This window comes from Passer montanus, unplaced genomic scaffold (assembly GCF_014805655.1).
Source record: "Passer montanus isolate IOZ18808 unplaced genomic scaffold, ASM1480565v1 scaffold8, whole genome shotgun sequence".
NCBI classification, from domain to species: Eukaryota; Metazoa; Chordata; class Aves; order Passeriformes; family Passeridae; genus Passer; species Passer montanus.
In genome coordinates, this window is record NW_024373256.1 from 5,575,280 (window position 1) to 5,591,096 (window position 15,817).

The 15,817-nt window shown below is 44.4% G+C and overlaps 2 protein-coding genes across 2 annotated transcripts in view; one reads left to right on the top strand and one right to left on the bottom strand.

Moving 5' to 3' along the window:
- The window catches only part of ADAP1 (ArfGAP with dual PH domains 1), a 51,193-nt gene extending 48,202 nt beyond the window's left edge, over positions 1-2,991 (top strand). Inside the window, exons 9-11 of the mRNA XM_039731913.1 lie at positions 127-198; positions 1,118-1,346; positions 1,701-2,991. Coding sequence (XP_039587847.1) covers positions 127-198; positions 1,118-1,346; positions 1,701-1,729 — 330 coding nt within the window. The 3' untranslated portion in view covers positions 1,730-2,991. The remainder of the gene's footprint in view (positions 1-126; positions 199-1,117; positions 1,347-1,700) is intronic.
- Positions 2,992-4,413: 1,422 nt separating this feature from the next.
- Positions 4,414-15,817, bottom strand: part of GET4 (guided entry of tail-anchored proteins factor 4) — a 12,552-nt gene continuing 1,148 nt past the window's right edge. Inside the window, exons 2-9 of the mRNA XM_039731914.1 lie at positions 11,867-11,945; positions 11,378-11,459; positions 10,921-11,070; positions 9,188-9,326; positions 7,204-7,344; positions 7,044-7,119; positions 6,802-6,874; positions 4,414-5,749 (exon numbers count right to left, since the gene is read on the bottom strand). Of these exons, the coding sequence (XP_039587848.1) occupies positions 5,661-5,749; positions 6,802-6,874; positions 7,044-7,119; positions 7,204-7,344; positions 9,188-9,326; positions 10,921-11,070; positions 11,378-11,459; positions 11,867-11,945 (829 nt within the window). The 3' untranslated portion in view covers positions 4,414-5,660. The remainder of the gene's footprint in view (positions 5,750-6,801; positions 6,875-7,043; positions 7,120-7,203; positions 7,345-9,187; positions 9,327-10,920; positions 11,071-11,377; positions 11,460-11,866; positions 11,946-15,817) is intronic.

Consider the following 15,817-nt stretch of genomic DNA (forward strand, 5'->3'; position numbering starts at 1 on the left):
AGAAGCCATCTGTTCCCAGCTGCCCCAGCCCACCAGGCTGCTCCAGGTGCTTTGACACTCCTGGGTCACGCGTGGTTAGAGAGCAGCTGTGCTGTTTCAGTGATCTGGCATGTTTTGACTCCTCAGCAAACAGAGGGATTCAAGAAGCGATGGTTCACCATGGATGACCGACGGCTCATGTATTTCAAAGATCCCCTGGTAAGATGAAGGTGCCTGGGCTGCCTGGGGGGAGTTACCTGCAATACTACTAATAATAGGAGTATTAGTAATAATTACAATAATTAGTAATAATTACAATAATGATCTGCAGCAAAATGCAGGCTGATGGGAGAGCCACCCTGTCACTGCTTGGTGGCTCTGCCTGGTGTCCAGTGGGCAGTAACCCTGTAAATACCAAAACCACTTTAAAAGCCCTGTCCACCAGATATTCAGCATCTGGATCTTGGCTCCCTGGTGTTGGTGTTTTACTCTGGGTACCCCTGGGTGAGGAGCAGGGCTGTGGGTGGTGCTGTTGGGGTTTGGGTGATGGGCTGGTGGCTGCTACAGGATGTGAAAAACACCTATCACTTGTTTTTTAAACATTTTAAAAGTTTAATAATAATAAAATGGTTATAAAAATAGCAATATAATTAGAGTAATAATAATTTGGACAATTTGGATTAGGACAATATGAGACAATAACAAACAAAGAGTTATGGGCATCCAGGTACCTTTTTCTGGACAAAATAAGCCCCAAAAAGAACACATGTTAACAGAGGATTAACCCTTAAAAACAATAGCCTTTTGCATATTGATACAATGCATACAAGATTTAGGTGTCCTGTGGCTGCTATCTGGTGCAAGTACCTCATTCCTTTCTTAAATTAAAAAAAAAATGTCCCACATACATGGTTCCTGTTTTAACATTATGTTATAACCTGAAACTATATTTAACACACTACTTGAGAAAATCAATACAGCATAACTTTCTAACATAACACATATAATATTCATCCTAATATTTGCAAAAAGCCAATCATAAGATACACATTTTTCACAAGGACAAGCTGTCCTGGCTGCCCGGGATGCAGAGCTCCCTTCACCCTCACCCCTGCCTGACTGCTCTGCTGTCTCCTAGGATGCCTTTGCTAGAGGGGAGGTTTTTATTGGGAGCAAGGAGAACAGCTACAAGGTGCTGGAAGGGCTGCCACCATCCACGCAGGGGAACCACTGGCAGCACGGGATCACCATCGTCACCCCGGATCGGAAATTCCTCTTCGCCTGCGAGACAGAGGACGACCAGCTGGAGTGGATCACCACCTTCCAGAAGGTCATCAGCCGGCCAATGCTGCCTCAGGAATACGCAGGTGTGTTCCCTGGGGAGGGCTGGGTGGCAGCCCTGGCCTGCTGTGTGCCCTGGGCTGGAGGGGACTGGGGGTCAGGACATCGCTGCTGAGTTGTTCTGAGGCAGCTCTTCACTGCCCAGGGGGATGCAAAGGCTGTTTGAGCAGAGAGGGGCTCACCCTGGGAGGAGGAGGAGGGTGGTATCCTTCCCTCTCATTGCCTCTGGTGTGATGTCCATGCTGCTGTATGGTTGTAGGGGTAACTGAAGCCAAGGAGCATCAGCAAGGACCACTGTCAGGGTGGGCTTGTGCCAGGCTGTCACCACATGCCAGTGCTTCCCTTGTTTTAACTTTATTTTCTCTGTTTTTTCCTTTCAGTGGAAGCCCATTTCAAACATAAACCTTAGCTGGGACTTGCTGGGCAGACCTGAGGAGCGAGCTTCTGTTTACAACACGACGTGGTTTTATTTGAAATGTTAAAAATAATTCATAATAACAGTAATAATAATAACAATAATAATACTTCCCTTTCCCCTCATCATTCACGTGATCATGTCGGAAGGGCGGCAGTGGAACGTCGGAGAAGATCCTGATCCAACTTGAAATTCAGCTCTGTGGCTGCTCTGTGGGGTGGGACAGGTGGTGCTGCCACCATCACCCCACACCCGCTGTAAGGGCACCCAGCTTCACCAGGATGGCAGAGACTGTTGGTGGCACATCCCAGGGGCAGGTGGGACTCTTCCCCATGCTCAGGTCCCTGGGTGCTGGAGCTGAGCATCCCCACACTTCCAGATGGCTGCCAGCCCTTGCCAGGGGGGCTGCAGGTCCCCAAGGGGTGACATCCCTGTGGGATGGGAAGCAGCCTGGAAAGACACAAAAAGTGCTGTGCAAAGCAGCTGAGCCTGCCGTGGTGCCGGGGTAATGATAAATGAATTATCCCCCTGGGACTGGAGGTGATGCTGTACCCAGAGAGGGTCAAATAGGATTTAGAAATAAAGGAAATGGGCATCATCAGCCTCGTTAAGTTAATGAAGGGCAGGGAGCAGGGGGCTGCAAGGGAGATGCCAACCTCTGAGGTGATGCTGGGGGAGCAGAGCTTTGGGGCCAGGCCTGTGTTTGGCTCCCTGGGTCATCCCTGTTCCATGGTCTGGGGGGCTTTGCCCCATTTGGGGAGCCCCGTATGGAGCTGGGGGGTTGAGCTTTATCTGCAGCTTTGCTGATGGGCACCATCAAAGCCTGTCTCAGCTCACTCCCAGCAGGCACATCCCTTCTCCAGACTTGGTGGTTGCACTTTTCCCCCCAATAATACAGTTTTTTTTTTTTGGTTGATTTTTCTTCTCCTGCCAAAAAAAAAAAAAAAAAAAGGAAAAAAAAAATTTAAAAAAGCTGCTTGAAGTGACGTTTCAGCGCGGTGTTGAGCACTGTAATTCCTGCAGTTAGGGCGGGCGGGCTGGGAGCTGCACACCAGGTGCTGGATTTTTACCCAAAAATGAGATTTCTGGCATGCCCTGAGGGCCCAGCCCCAGTCACGGACCTGTCCGACGCGTTTCTTAGGGTGGTTGTGTATCTGAGAGCATCTCATCGGCTGTGTGCATTCGTTCTGTCACTGGTAAGACAACTGTGGTACTAAATGTCATTCCAACCAATAAATTATTATTATTATGTCAGAGCCGTGGCCGTGTGGTGCTGGGGCAGGGAGGGAGATGGGGTTAAAAGCAGCAAATGGAAACAAAGAGGGGCCAGTGCTGGCAGAGCCCCAGGGGTGGGGGACACCCTCAAAACCATCCGCCCCAGCCTGGCACACAATGTGTATTATTTTATCTATTATTTGTGCATATTCTGTGTATTTTCTCTATAATACTTCTTCATGTGTGCACACACATACACAAGGATAGCTGGTTCTTGGGAATAGAAAAATAAGCTTTTTTTGAAGGGGCTGTTGGCTATTCAGACAACTATAAACTGCATAGTAGATAGAGTGTAGGATATAAAATGTGCATGTATGAGGTGTTCATATGCACACATTCATGTACAGATGTAGCACTCAGGCATTAAATTTACAAACATAAGCTAAATGTATTTCACACACTTATTTATAGACATTTTTATACTTTGTTTTCTAAAATATGTGATTATATACACATGTGCATGCTTTAGATACATATCATTTATACTTATAAATTTAAGTTGTATATATTGCATATAAACATACATATATCTGCATGCACATGTGTATGCATAACTATAATTATATATTTAACTTATATTTAAAGTATTTATAAGTGTATGTTACCCACACACTGTCATTCACACTCACTTACGAACCCAGGCACAGCAGAAGCAGGGAGAGGACAGACTGGGCTCCTTGTTTGTGTTTATAGGTAGCTATAAAAATTGTTTTGTGTGCATGTATAACTAAGAATAATATTACAAATTATATGTAATACAAGTATATAATTATTATCTACACAGAAGGCTGTTTATATGTGTGTGTATATACATGTATTTTAAATTCCCAAGTATGTATTTTATACACACACACACACACACATAATTCTGTATATACTGTTGTAATTATTGAATATACATTTTGTATATCCACCTGTAGGTGCCCCAGCCCTGGAGCACTGCCCTCCTGTCAGGGCTGGGGTTTTGGGGTCAGGGCCCAGGCAGAGCTCACGGTGGGAGCTGCTGGAGGCTGCAGACAGAACTGAGGTAAAAACCTCACACTGGGTCACATACACAGGACACAGCAGGGGACATGAGCTGGATGCCTGTGGACACCTCATGCTACCTGACAGGCACATTCCTGGCAGCCAAAAGCAATGAAATGCTGTGGTTCTAAACCTCTGCTGACGTTCCAGATCATTTATTAAATGTCCATAGCACCAGCCCAGAGAGGGAGCTCTTCCCATAACCTGCTGCATATCAAAGCAAGCCCCATCTGCTCCAGATATCCCAACACCCCAAGAGGATTACACCTTCACTGCACAGAGGGCTGGATGACCCACAGTGAAATGCAGAGTGAAAAAAATAGCAAGGAATGTAAAGCTCTGCTTGGGAAACTCTTAGAAAGCAGCAGTATCGCACATCCTGGTATAAAGTGTTTATTTGAGACTTCACAATTAACACAAAGTCTTCCTGTCAATGCCTTTTTTTTCATACAGTCAATAAATTTGTATTAATCCCTCCCCCATGCATGATTGCTGTTTATTAATCTAAGCCTTTTTATTTTCATCATGAAAAAATAAAGCGTTTCCCCACCCTTTCACCTGTTCCCTGTACCAGACTGTGCTGCATTACAGAGGAGATGGAGAATGGCTATGCCTACTGCTGGGGGTGAAGTTACTCCATTATTTATTGATTTATTCTTTTTTTTAACAGAAAGTGTTAAATGAATCAATCACCCAAGAAAAATAAATATATCATAAAGAACCAGAAGCTCTGCAGTATCCCTTTTCTTGCCATCCAGCCCAGTTCAAACACACACCCTGCCCAGGGCAAACTGCTCTGCTCACAGCAATGCTGCCGCCTGCACGTACAGCTGGGAACTTACACTGCCAAAATCTCTTCCAAAGTACAGCCACAAGCCACAGGACGTATTTCAATACCAAATTTTTATACCTAGGCAAGAGATCCACCTGGAAGCCAATTACCTGCGTTCCACTGATGGGCTTTTACTCAAGAGCTATTCAACCTTGTGCTTTTCAGGAAGTATCGGCTAAACACACGCGTGGGCTCAGCCACAGCCTGGCCTTGGGGAGAGGGGCAGGCAGTATGAAGGGTGTGCATGTTACTCATGGCAGTGGAAGCAAGTTCTTGTATCAATGTCTCTTGGATGTGCATCTCAAATTATGCTGCTTGGCTCGTCTCGCAGTACTTTTGGCACCAGCCTCACAAATCAATTATTCAATTGCTCCCCCTGCCTTTCGAGATCTTCCTTGGAAGAGGGCAGAGGGCAAGGAGGCTTTGTCAGAACACAGATGGTATTGGGTAGGCTGTGAAGGACAAGCCCCATGTTTATGCTTTATTGAAAGACTGTGCAAAAGGGAATACTGCATCAGAAACCGCAGACTATGTTTAATCAGTCCCAGCTGCTGGATCGCAAACCCACTAACAACCGCTCCGATTGGTTCGTTTGGCTACTTTTGTTGGTTTCTTTCTTTTTTTTTTTACATAAATAATATAGACCGACAGTATAAACATTTCAGCAACCATTTCTAAAAGACCAGAGGAGCCCTTTTAGGAGCCAAGAAACAACTGCAGGATTCAAATTCCAAAAGTGTCTTTGGAGTCATCGAATCATCAGATTTACACGGCACCCAATGACAACAACATTCAGTCGAGCTCGATAGGACTGCTGTCTTCCTGACCATCTTCTGTGTCATCATCTTCCCCAGTTCCCATCAGACTGTTTAAAAGATTTCCTAGAATAAAATACAGGACAGTCAAAATCATTAGTTTTATATTCTCATCTCAAAAACTTTTAACTAATCTTCTATCCTGCTACAGTACAGATTTCTGTAACAAAAAAACCCCCAAGAGTTTTGAAGTGGGAGAGTCTCACCAGGACATCAGTAATCCCACATTGCTTTCCATTATGAATATTGATTTGGGAAGCTGCATACTCTTAGCTGTACACTGATACTGTTCCTTCTCTAAGAATACACTTGAAAAACCCAAAGTCACATATTTATGTGCTACAGTTGCGCCCTCAGAGGGAAAAAAAACCCAACCAAAAGAGGAAAAACACACCTCCAGCAGTGAAACTCTCAAAAACCAGCCACAGTCTGCATCATGCTGTAAAAAAATTGTCTGAAACTCAGTGGCATCAATTTAAAGATGCCTGAATTGCTGAAAAGCAAATTACAGATGGTAAAAACATGATGTTCATGTTTTTCATCAGGCTTCGGGTATCAGTGAATTGATGTTTGCAGGTAAAGCTTCAAGTCACTTTACAAAGAAGCTTAGTTCTCAGGGAAAACAGTAATTTTATGCACATTTTATTCAAGAGCCAGGAAATGAGGGTTGACTTTCTCTATTCCATTTCAGTCCTTGTAGAAGGGTAGTATTAATTTCAGAACTTCCTCCTTGGACACATTCATGTTGTATCAGTACCAATCAGATCTCTACCAAACCATACTTGGTTTGAGAAAAATCAGTCACTGAACTCTGAGGAAATTAAGCTTTAACACCAGTAAGATGCTTCTTTACATTAGGAAGCCATACCACAATGTCAGACATTAACCCTAAGAGTCTTTTTACTGCTTTTCCCCTTCTCAGTGATGAAAAGTCTACAAGCCCCACCCCCCAACCACTTTCACATGCAACCCATTCATCTTGTATTCTACAGCAGGGGCTGTTCCTACAGGCTATGAAAAGAATTATAAATTGCTTAGAACAGATTATCTGTTTCCAGCACAGGTGTTTTATCCAGGTCACTGATCAAAGCCTGGAGGTACCTACGAGCAGAGCTTACCTAGCAATCCCCCGTAGGACGAGGTCTGCTTGGGCGGAACTCCGAAGAAAAGCTGTCCTATTCTATCTAGGTACTGGAGGGACACAAGGTGAAAAAAAGGCAATTATTTCATTTACAGGCAGAAATAATATAGGCAGAAGTCACCCAGGCAAGGTAAATCACCAGCTTATCTATAAAGCTGGAGACAATCAGCCATGATTTCACTCGTTGAGTGAGTTAAATCCTGTTTGTGAGTAACTCACCTCATTATACATGGGGTCTCTTTTCAGTGAAGGTTGATACTGTTCACACAATACTGTAAATACTGTTAGTTTTCCTCTAGAAAGGAAACAACCAAAAATGTAATCTCAGTTAACAACTGAAAAGGAAACCAAGAAGGACATGACAGAAATCAGACTGTACCCATCAACTGCCAACAAGAGAAACCAGATGAAGTTTAGCAGTGGTTGCACAAAGGGTGGGCCCTTCTCTATCGAAGGATGTTTCTGTGTGTATGTCGTAAAAACAACTGATGCGCTGGTCTTGTTTTTTAAGCAGAGAAATCTGAAAAAGGAAAGAGAATGGGCCAAGTTAAAAACAAAGGGCAGAGAAATGGTTTCACCACAGAAAAAGGGAAGCCAAAATCTACTTCACTTGTGCATAGAGGACCCATGTCAGGCTTGAACTGATGGCAAAATGAAACTGTTAGAGATGGACATCTTTGGGGATGGACTGGCCATCAGCTGAGGAAGGGGAAAATCACTACTAGAACACACTGTGGAACAGGCAGGTGGGGAGGGAAAACAGACATTAAATATTAATAGAATGAGTTGAACCAGGATCTAAGCAGATTGTACAGGATAGGTACTAAAAGAGAGCATCACTTTGCAAAATGTGGAACGACTGGCTACCCTGTAATTCACATGAAAATGATATGGCATCTTCTGGTCCAGGATCTAGTGAGTTAAAAACTGAATTAAAGACCCATTAATCCCCAAACACATCTCCACTATTTAGTATGTATCTGTCAGTATTTGTTGACTCTGTCATTCTATTCCATCTCAACATAACGAGGCATCAGGACCACTAATAGCTTGACACACATGCCTAAAAATCTCACAATAAAGCTGTACTTCGAGCTCCCAAACCATTTGTCCCCAACAGATCGATCCCTCAAAGAGATCAAATCCTTGTTCAGGTCCAGTTAATTTAACTGGCAATCTCTGCAAGTCCCACTGGCCTAACAGGCTTTTATCTGGGACAAATGCTGTCAGCAAGCACGAGGAAGGCTGCCACAAGCCATGTCATTTTTGATGGCAGGCTGGCCTCTAATTCTGCACCCTCACATGTGCAAGGGCTTGGGGCTGTTCTGCCTCACTTGACAGCAAGGAACTGCAATTATTTTCATTAGAGAATAAACTACCATGCAAGAGGATTTTACACAGTATTTGACATATAAGCCAGTAAAGGATGCAGTAGAAGTGCTGTATAAACACTGAAAAAATAATCTTTTAACTTCTTCACACATTTCTCCCCATAAAATTGAGTCCTGCACATACTGGATTTCCATAAAGGATTTGCTATTGCTTAAAATCACAGCAATCTGTAGCAACCAGCTATGGAAAGCAGGACAAATCTGACATGACAGCTCACTGCTGCCAAAAGAGAGACAAACTTGCTCTCACCTCCTCCCTCTCCCCCAACACCTACTCTCTGCCTGACTCCCTGCCACACAGTCCTGTCTCCACCTCCTCCTCAGACTCCTCCATGAGCTGCCTTCCCTGCCTGAAGAAAGCCATCAGCTGATTAAACACAGTAAAATTGGCTTTGTCAACCTTCATTCTACATGAGCTCTGCAAAAGCACACAATAGCTTGCATTCCCACCTCCTACAAAATAAATGCCTAAAATGAGAGCCAGCAGCAACTCTGTCAAGGCAAGAACCATCAAGCTGCTGCTCACAGACTAGGCTGACCATGACAAGCTGCCCCTTAGGACCTGAGTGAGAGCAAGTTCTGTGCTAAACACAGGGCCTGCTTGAGTCCAGTATTTGTAAGAACATATAGATAAACCCTAACTAGACATAAAGTGGTGTTAATAAATCTAAGAACTGTGCTTTCAGAGTTAAACAGATTACACTCATTCTTTAGGCAATTAATTATTTAATTAATAAAGAAATTATTATGCCTAAAGAAATTAATTAATAATTTCAGGTCTTGACCTTAATACATTATTTTACTTTTTTCTCCCCAGTCTGACAAACTTAACACATCCGTTTTCAGACAGTTTTCTCCTGTTGTTCTGGCCAGTTTCACAGTTTCTTTTGCAAAGGCTGTGTGGTTAAATTAGATTGGTCCCACACATAATGTCATCTCAGCAGAATGCTTCAGAAGAAGTTTAACACCTACTGTAGTACTGCCTGAGCTACAAACATGTCCACCTCACTGCGGTATCCGCGGGACGAGGAGTATTCCACCAGCATATTTGCACAGCCCTCACCATCTGTCGAGTGCAAGAAGTGATACCGAGATTCACTATAGTTTTGCTCTAGAAAAAGAAAAAGGAAAAGGCTTTTAAGAAATCAGTTCAGCGTACCTGAACATAAAACCAAATTTATTAGGTTTGTATTTTATTAGCTGGTAAAAGAACAAGAGTTATAGGTGTGGTATATAAACAAGACAGCTAGTAAAAAGTTTGTAAGTTACAGATAATTTATAAAAGGAGATAATAAAACATTTTACCCTAAGTACATTTGAACAACTTCTATTAAATACAGTTTACTCAATTACAGCCACTGCTGGCTTGAACTTTGGTTGTATCATTTTACCTAAGTGAATGCTGACACTTGATGTGCTATCACCAGTGTTTGGGACAGGAATCAAGAAATTCCATATTAGACCAAGTGCACCAAGAAGTCAAACAGCACCTTCATCATCCTTCTTTCATTTGCTATTTTTAGCTTAGCCCACTCTTGCTACCAAAACTAAAATCACTTCAATATGCTGAACAGAACAGCAATTATACAGGAAAAATGGTGTAAGAAATGGCAATGATTTCTTAGAACCTGAAGCAAAGGATTGTGTAAAATCACAGCAATGACAAAACTGGATATAGCTGCTAATATTTTGAATTTGAAAGCATTGTTTTAAAAATCTGAGCCTTTTGTGATGAAACTCAAAAAGCTACAGGCTAAGAAAATGTAGGCATTTTGCTCTTCAAGAGAACAGTGAGCAGGCGGCTGCAAAATGGGGACTTTTACTTTCAGAATGCAACTGTTTCTTATCCTGATTGTAGCAGCCTCTAACTTGAATGCAGTGAGAAGAATCCTCCCTTTCTGGCTGGCAGCAGCCATCAGGCTAACACAAATCCCAGGAGAGCAGCTAGGGAATTGCCTATGGCACACAGAGGCTGCAGCATTGACCATTATTGGGTCAGGGTTGTTACATGAAACCACTGTCATCACTTGGCAGCTACTGAAAAATGTAAAATAAACAACCATCTTGCACAGTTATCCATGAGAAACCACAGAAAAAATGGCATGTATTCAACTGTTCTCAATCACCTTTGTTATGTTTTGAACACAAGACTGTAAATAGTGGCTATCATCCACAAGTACAATAATTATTTAGAGCATTTTGTGTTTCTCTTACATCCCATCACAAGTGATAAAATGCCTCATAAATCAAAGGCAACAGCATTCATTTTGAAATAACCCTGCTGGCCAACTTCTCAAAAAGTACTTAATTACAGTCCAAAGACTGTTTTGGATGCCAGGTGATGTATTTCAATCTTTGTCATGTTTATCCAGGATTTAAAAACAAAAATACTTGCCAACAGAACATCTTTGCTCCCCGGCAATTTTCCACTTAATGACACAATCAAACTACCTCAATGTCTAAAGGATCAACCTGCCTTTTACAGTAGTTGTGTTTTGCATTTTGTACTAATATAGAGCTACCTACCCTTTTTTTTTTTTCTGTAACACTAGGAAGACATTAATGCAAAAATCAGATAATAGGAGAACTCAATCAATCATTTCCATCTCAGTTTTTTTAGATTATTCCCAAAGTAGATCTCTTATGACACCATGCTTTCAATATTTTCAGAGGAAAACACAGAAAAGCCAGTTGATTTTTCTTACCTTTCCACAGGGTAATAGCTAGTAACTGGTGTAGTTTTGGATGTCCAAGTTTTCCTGATCCCCCACTGGACCATTTTAGTGCTCTGGACACAAAAGCCACTCTTTCAGGAGAATTTGGATCCATTAAACTAAACAATTTAGCCAAGTTTTCTAGAAGCAATAAGATTGAAAAATATTTAGCATTAACAAAAATAAGACAAACTGCTGCTTCTAATGCAGTTCTAAGATTCATCTTAAGGACAGGCAGCTGTTTTAGTTCCAAGCATGCCCACAGAGTCATCAGGAACCCACAATTCTCTAACAAAGTTTCCCCCAGTCCATTCCTATGGGGAGGGTAACCCTTGGCCATGTTGGGAAGGCATCCAAAAAGGATTGCAACTTTCAAGGCTATTAACAAGTCACTGTGAAGGGAAAACACAACTAAATGCCACCAAGCCAAGAGCAGAGGTCATCTCACCTAAAAGGTCTTCTGCTACTTTTGTGTCCGACTTCTCCAAAGACTCCAAAACCAGCATGGACAGATCAGCAGCACTGTTTTGCTACAAAACAGACACACACTGGCAGTGATGAATGTATCAGGGCATAAAAAGAAACATCAACCAGAATTTTGGCAGCAGCAGGTTTAATGCTTTTATCAACAGCTAGGGCACAGTATCAAGTCTCAGCCTTCCTGATAAAAAAATTATAGTAATTTGATGGCATCAAAGAGAAGCCTCCAGGAAAGCAGAACACAGGCATTGTTTGGATGCTCACAAACACTACTGCTGCATGTTCCAGCCTGGCATAATCCTTCTTTGTGGAGAAAGGCTCAACAAAGAGATAAAACAAAAGATTACAAAGCAATTACCCCAAACATTTACCACTGGGAACTCACCATTCATTTCTCAAAATCTTGGGAGTAACAATTCCCTGCCCTCAAGCCACACACACAAAACCAGTGACTTACCTGGTTATGACTGAAGAACAGTAAAGCCCCTGAATACATTAGTTCTCTTGCTTCTGCATGTTTTCCTTGTGACATATACCTGAAAAAAACACCAAAACCATAATAAAAATTACCACTAAGTAAGTTGTGTATGCTTATAGTTACTTATATTTAAAGGATTAAAAGATTGCTCAAATTTAAAATAATGACAACAAGGGATTTATTTTTAAATCAGGTTAGTTTCAATAAATGTAGCTTGAACTGCAAGTTGCAATTAGTTTTCTGCTCCAGACCTGATGGAATAAAATGAAGAATATAAGAATGGAAATTGAGAGAGCTACAAATATGTTTGGGGCTGGAACAAGAAAAGGGCACGAACCCAAGACTTCAACTGAGCAAAAGATGCCAATGTACTGAGCCTGTACCAAAGCCACCCCAGTGAAACAACTTTTGGAATACCTCCTGGAGAGCTCGCTGACCTTTCCACTGCTCCAAGTCTCTGTGACCACTGATGTCCTCTGCCAGGGGACATCAGCCTGTCCTAGCCCCCTGCTGAACAAAAGGAGCTCATCTCTCATGGCTTTGACAGTAAGACAAGCACAGCCAGCAAGATTCACCATGCAACACTTCAACAGAAACAAACCATAATGCTTCAAAACACACCTTCCACCTTTCTCACTTAAGAGGTAATGAAGAAATAAGGAATTAAAGAATTTGCTCCCAGTGGTTACCTCAGGACTCTGAGCACAGGGTTGTGATTGCAGCCTCCTGCACATCATCACTGTCAGTAACCACAGCTCTTGGAGAGTCCCAGCTCTAGCTTATAAACAGCATTTCCCATAAAAGCAGTTTAGGTGTGGCAGTTTCCAAATTCCATTTCTCTCAACTGCTACTCAGAAAGTCTGTGCTCTCAGCAGCTGATTTGCTCATATCACAGAGGTGTCAGCTGTACCCTGCTGCTTTAGCACCTGCACTTTGGTTTGTCCTCTGTGACACACCTGGCTGGGCTGTGTCTGGGTCACCCCTTGCTGTTCCTGGGGCTGCTCCTGAAGCCCCAGGGCCCCTCAGGCTGTTCCAAAGCCCAAGAGTGCCCATGGGGTGACAGAGGGGTTGGTGGTTCTGGGGGTGCAGTAGGACAGCGTGGCTATGGGGGTCACACCAACCAAAGGGACAACCAGAGCATCCCAAACCTCTTGTGCTGTGCCCCAGATTCCTGTCACACGTGTCCCCTATTGGTAACATCAGAGAGACAACAAAAAAAGGAGGAGACTCCTCCTATCCTGCTCATCAACTGAGAAACAGCAAGGTATTCTATCCAAAACAGCACTGAAATAATGGAAGGCACAGTGGCAGTGTTTTTAATAATTCTCAGCAACTCGGGTTTGCAATCACCATGGTAAATGGGAGACAAATGAATCTGTAGCTCCAACGTTTTTATAGCTGGGCTCCCATCCAGGTTTGCTTCTAGGAGTTGGACTCAGCATGGATCCACTTCCACAAATTCTACTTCCAGTAGATTCACAATGCTATATGGAAACTCCTAATCTGAGAATTGTTACAGATGATACTAACAGCTGCTGAAAACAATTTTATGATATAAAATACAAAGAGCTGAGGCTTTTCAAAGAACTTTTACCAGAAAACTTGTTTAGTAAAATAAATATTGATGACATTTCTCTAAAGGGTATTTAAAACAAGAGAAATCCTGGAACACATTATTTACTGCAGAAGAATGACCTACAAGTATCAGTGAAATAGAAATGGATGTAACAAGGATATTACACTTTGAGGAGTGACTCAGATACCAAATCACAGAGAGAGAAGAGCTCAGGCCAGCCAGCCTGGGGAGCAACAAACACCACCAGCTCAGGTGTGTCCCAGGGAGCTCAGGGTGAGGCAGGAACAGCAGTTTTCCACCTGCTCTGTGGATCACAGAGGGATAATAACTCTGCAGGAGGCAGGCTTATGGTAATCTTTCCTCCTCCACTTCTTCCCCTCCTCCACCTTAAAATACAGCTCCAGTGCATGAAACTGAGTCAGGATTTCAAGTTTACTCTCTGACAGATGAGACAAATGTTTTACAGGCCCGTGTGTTTAAAGGAATAAGCACTGGCTAACCCAATCACAGCTCCAGAGCTCAGGTCATCCCAATCAGCATTAATGTGTCTGAAAAAATGCTGATTTTTATCACATTTTACAGAGGATTGACAAGACTACCAGCCATGCAAATGTCACCTTTTCATTTAACTGAACACATCCTTTCAATTGTATTTAAAATGGAAAAGGCAGGACCTTTGATTCCAAATTAATTCAGGGAGGCTTGAGTATGTGAGTTAATACATCCAGAAGACTGGAGGAGAAGTGACCTCCCGAGCCAAGACTTCTCACACCCCTGCAGACACCACATCACATAATCCCTACTATAAAATAGGCCAGGCTTTGTCTTAAATTTAGATTTATTCTCAAATACAATTTAAGTCTTAAGGCCTGGATGGTGCCTGGCTGATCCCATCAGAGGGGTTATGGAAGAACAAAGTGATTTAATGTGGTGGTGCTGGGACACAGGGCAGGGCAGGGCAGGGCAGGCTGTGTGATGTGTGCTGGCAGCACAGCAGGATTATGCACCAAGGACTTTCCTCCCCACTTTCTTCCATGACTGCTATTTTTCTGTGCTTACTCTGTTCTCCTCCCGCCCAACACCGATGAGGGCTGAGGACAGGGGACACAGGACAGGGAGGGTGGTGTCCAGTTTTGGACCTCTCACTTCAAGAAAGACATTGAGAGGCTGGAATGTGTCCAGAGAAAGGCAGTGGCGCTGGGGAAGGATCCAGCTGGGACACAAGGAGGCTCAGTGCCTCCTCTCTCTACAACACCTGAAAGGAGGCTGGAGCCAGGTGCTCCTCTGCCAGGCAGCCAGTGACAGGATGGCAGGACATGGCTTTGACAGGAGGTTCAGGTCAGACTTTGGGAGAATCTGTTCACAGAAGGGGTGGTCAAGCACTGGAACTGGGCCCTGGGAGGTGGTGGAGTCACATTCCCTAGAAGGGAACTGTCCAGGTGACAGGTGATGAAAACCAAAAGTTGGACCTGATGACATCAGAGGTCTTTTCCAACCTAACTGAAGCCAAATTTCCATCCTGTCATCTCCCAGCAGAACCACAAGTAAGCAAAGCTGGGACCAGCTGAGGAAGCCCCCAGAACAAACACCTTCTGTGCTCCTGCCAGCAAGGGTCACCCTGTTAAAATGTGATGAGAGAAAAGGTGACCCCTGCAAGTTGCAGTGGACGTGAAAAACGAAGCCTAAAAATGCTTCACCATAAAAACAATCTCCTGATGACAAAAGAGGCAGTAGTAGCATTTCTGAATAAACGCCCAGGCCTGCTCTACTTAGTCACTGTCAGTACACAAACACTACACCAAGTGGGATTTATTCCAAAAAGCTCCTGGGTGCAGGCGATCCCGGCCACGCTGAGAGCTGCCCCTTTCCGACCGCGGCTCCAGGGTGACCGTGCCGTGAAACAAAGTAACCCCGTGTCCCGGTGGAGCCACAACGAACCCTGAAAGCCGGTAACCCTCCCCGCGCAGCCACCGGGCACCGGCACGGAGCCGGCGGGGCAGCGGCCGCGCCGGGCTCAGCCAGGCCGGCCCCGGGACTCGGGGGGCCCGGGGACACACCCCGAGCCACGCCGCTGCCCGGGGGGCCTCGCTCGGCCTGGCCGGAGCGTGGGGACACCGAGAGGCTTTGGGGGACGGGGCCGAAGCTCCGCTCTGCCCGTGACCTCAGGGCAGCGTGACGCAACGCCCCGGCGCGTCACCGGACAGTGCCCGGGCCGGCGGGCCGCGCCGGGGTGGGGGCTGGCCTCCAAAGGCCGGCGAGCAGCGGCTCCCTCGAGGCGCTGACCGAGCCGGCAGAGCCGAGAGCGGTGACGCGGCCGGGCCCGGCCGAACCCGCGGCCGCCGCTCCCGGCCCGG